We start from the raw sequence: 4,179 nt of genomic DNA on the forward strand, positions 1-4,179 counted from the left end.
TCTAAAGCAACGGCATGCCATAGATGTCTTTTTCCATATATTTTAATTTTTTTTCAGAATGTTGTCCACCATCCAATTCAATGTTCTCTTACATGTCATATAGATTGAATTTCAAAACTAATTATCCGTTGATTAATTTTTATTTGAAAAATTTACATAGATACCTCACAATTTTTATGAATTACATATCTGACACCTGAACTTTTATATTCACATTTATAACACTTTTGGTATTATAAATATATAAATGCAAAGTTGTTTCTCACTTTTCAAAAGCAAGTAACAGTGATATGTTTGATGTTATATTAAAGATTTGAGTACTGTGTATGTAAATATGAAAGTTTAATGCGTTAGATTTATAAATAAATAGGAATTGTGTGGTATTTATGTAAATCTTCTTTTATTTTATATCAAATAAACCCAAGTTTGAGCTGGGCTGGCTTATTTGGGCTTAAATGTTTTGTTATCTTCCAGGCTTCTGACGTGGTGCCTAGAGCGCATGAAGAATGCACATATCCAAAAAGCCCAGCTTTTCATCTCGGGCTTTTGTCAGCACTTGCTCTAGCGCTGGCTCAGGCTATTATAAACTTTTTTGCTGGGTGCATTTGCTGCAGGAGAAATCTAAGCCGCTTCAACACTAACTGGAATGTAGCACTGATATCTTTTGCTGTCTCTTGGTAATCTTCTGAACCATATGGATATCATTTTTTATGAATAGATACAAATCCAACACCTAAATATTAAGTTTATATATATCTCACCCGAATCTTTCATATTACATAAAAAAAATACCTCCATTTTAATGAAATACACCTTTTCATGTATAGGTAAAATGGCATGTATTTAAAAGTTGAAGTTTTGGTGTTAGATATGTAAATACAATAGAATTGTGTGGTATGTATGTAAATAGGAATTGAGTGTAGGGCTGTCAATTTAGTCCGCTCGAAGATTGATTCAAATTTTGGCTCGGATCGAGATCGGATCGGAATAAACAGGCCAAGTGATGAGCCAAAATTTCGTATCGATTTTTTTTTGAGCCGGTATCAGATTGTTAACAACTTATGGCTATGAATCTAGTGAATTTAGCTCGAAGATCATTAATCGCTCATAAATTAATTTGAATTTTGGCTCGAATCAAGATGAGATCGAAATAAACTAGCCCAGCTAATGTAAATTTTGCAATCTAGTAAAAAGCCGAACTTTTATGTTCTTCCATTGCCTGAACTCAACAGTTCTATCATCCACACAGGTTCAGTTTTGTTATAGCATTCCTTCTACTACTGGCCAGTGCCGCATTGAATGACAAGAGAGGGATGGAGGACATCTACTTCGGCAAAAACTGCTATGTTCTGAGTGCCGGAGTCTTCTCTGGTGGTGCCGTTCTTTCTCTTCTAAGCGTATCTCTTGGAATTATATACTTTGCAGCTCTCCATTCACCCAAGAGCTTCAATCCCTGCTGGCCGCGGCGCCAGCAAAATCACGGCATCGCTTTAGGGCAACCGCAGATCCCTCGGCAGAGCGACGAACCGGTCTTCGTGCACGAAGATACTTACAACAGGCAGAGAATTCCTTGAGACGGTTCTTATAAACTTCCAACAAGTTCTTTCATCATTTTTTTTTTCCTCAAAAAGTTTTTCCTTCATTATTAGATACTTACACAGGGCTGGAAGATTTGATTGATTTTTTAAATTTTTAGAAAGATTTTTGCAATTAGAGCTGTCAAAACGGCTCGTTGTTCACAAACAGCTAAGTTAACCAGTGGATTTGTTTGTTCGTGTTCGGCTCTTTTTGGCTTGAAATACTATTCATGAATTATATATATATATATTAAGTAGTATTTTAAAAAGAGTAATATTTTTAGAAAATTTAATTGACTACAAGGCTACAAAGATTTATAATCAATTAAAAGTTAATTAAGAAAATAGAATAAAACTTATTAAATTATATTCAAATGATGTTTTAATATAAACAATAATTTTTAAATCTTATCTCAATCTTTAACATTTTATGGCTGTCAATCATTAACATCTTATGGCTATGTGATTAGGTTTATCAAAACGACTCTTTGTTTGTGAACGGCTCTTGTTTGACTCGCTAAACAAACGAGCCAAACACAAGCTGAGCATTGGCCCACTCGTGTTCGGCTCGTTTACACCTCTACTTGCAATTAGGCAATCTTATTGAAACCTTGCAGATGATTTTTGCAGCCTTACAAATGAATCTGATAGGCAAAATTAATTAAATGAATAAAAATTAAATTTTATGCATAAATTAAATGAATTTTGAGAGAATGATCAGCTGTTTGACTTGCTAGAAAAAAAAAAGGTGTATGTTGTATTTTATTAACAGGAGTTATAGAAATCTTGATGGTTGCTGGTATAAATTTCAAATTATCTAGTAAAATTACAGTGTATTTGTTCCTCGGTTCATTTTCAATTCATTTGAAATTTGTTAGATTTGTATAAAGGGCTTGGTTTTTAGCCATCTCTCTATTGGCCACTGTCAGTCGTCCGCCGCCCGACGGTCGTCATCTGAGGCCTATTGCCCTACTCGTCGCAGCTAACTAGCTACCTATTTTACATTAATTTCATTTTTTTCAAGCCAAATAAAAAAAAAAAGCGTAGCATTTATTTTATACTGAATCAAATAATTTCATTATTTCAAATACAATGCATTACTTTTACGTTGCATTTGGTTTGCATTACATGACATGAAATAAACACAAGCGTTTTAAATTTCTTTTAGTTTGGTTATCATGAAACTCAAAGCAGAATTAAAATACTCAGAATTTATAATTCCTGAAACAGTTAGTTTATTGATTTGTTTTTTTTTATTTTTATTTTTTGCTTTTCGTTAAGTGATAGAACCTTTCTTTTTTTTTTTTCACTTGAAGAACAATAAATAATTAAAGATAATAAAAATCATCAGTAGTTGGAAGGTAGGTCGCTTCTAATAATTTTTTTTTTGTATTTCAAGGATCGAAAGGAGGTCAATATCTTTTTACTTGTTTCAGAGACGTTGCACGCAAATGTTTATTGTTATTATTATTATATGCCTAATAAACTATTAATTCTGTAAAAAGGTACTACTATTTGATTGAGGAGATTATCCTTAATAAGTTGTCTTATTTTGAGCAGATTAGAGGGCGTTGTCCAATAAAATATCTCAATACAAGTACTTTTTTCTTAACCAAAACGTCTAGCATAGTGCTTGCCTTTTTTCTCGTGGGAAGGGTAGTACCGATATGAGCAGCTATAGCAGAAGAGATGTTATGTGTATGTCTCTTTTCTTCTTTAGAGGAGGGCACATGGGAAACTCCTCAGAGGGCATAGGATTACTCTAGGTAATCATAGGTGTTTGAAGGAATTAAAAGTAACGGTCCTCTCATCCATATTGAAAATGCTAGGTGAAAAGGAAATTGAATTTATCCCTGACGGTTCGATCGTGATCGACCTTTGATTTTTCATTTCTGTCAAACAGAGAGGGACCGATCAAATTCAAGACTAAGCCGTGATGACAATTAAATTTTACAATAATGTTGGTGCATATGAAAATGAAGCGATTGAAATGCTGAGGGTATGAGAGGAACAGAAAGGCATCAAGCAGCTAATCATAGCAACTGACACACAGACTAAAATCCAAGATTTTGAGAAGGCATCAAGAGTGGCACAACGAATAAACTGGAACATTAATTTGGTAAGTCAAACACCAGATGTGAATAGAAAGACTCATCCCCAGTGGAGTTGTCAATTTGTTTTCATTTTTTTTTTTTTTTTTTAACTTTTTAAGTCTCTTATCTTATTGTTCTCGTATAATTCTCTTCCAAATAAGTCTCTCTTTTGAATTACAAATATGACTCAAATAGAAGAGGAACTGGAAAGAAAAAAATATGAAGAAAATAGAAATACAATTAAAAAAAGAATCTGAAGGATTTCATAAGGTGGCCTTCGCGTGATAGCTCAAGAACTTAAGCCTGAAACGAGATCGGATCGCAGTGACTTGAAGGCACATCTGATGTGTAGAAAAGAATGCTTAATTTCTTTTATACTTTGCATAATTTTATGGATGAAATTGCACTTCAAAAAAAAGCTATTTTATGTTTTTTTCTTGCAGATACAATAGATATTAGAAGTAGAGCAAGACATGGAGCAAAGTGGAGGCTACAAGTAACTGACGCCT

General features: G+C 33.3%; 1 protein-coding gene across 1 annotated transcript; it reads left to right on the forward strand.

Moving 5' to 3' along the window:
• Positions 1-474: 474 nt before the first annotated feature.
• Positions 475-1,777, forward strand: LOC110037597 (the record flags this gene model as incomplete). The annotated part of the gene is made up of 2 exons (XM_020742284.1): positions 475-677; positions 1,250-1,777. Coding segments are annotated over 2 exons (528 nt in total), but the record flags the coding sequence as incomplete, so codon positions are not given.
• Positions 1,778-4,179: the final 2,402 nt, after the last annotated feature.

Source organism: Phalaenopsis equestris, unplaced genomic scaffold (genome assembly GCF_001263595.1).
Source record: "Phalaenopsis equestris unplaced genomic scaffold, ASM126359v1 Scaffold221886, whole genome shotgun sequence".
Lineage (NCBI taxonomy): Eukaryota > Viridiplantae > Streptophyta > Magnoliopsida > Asparagales > Orchidaceae > Phalaenopsis > Phalaenopsis equestris.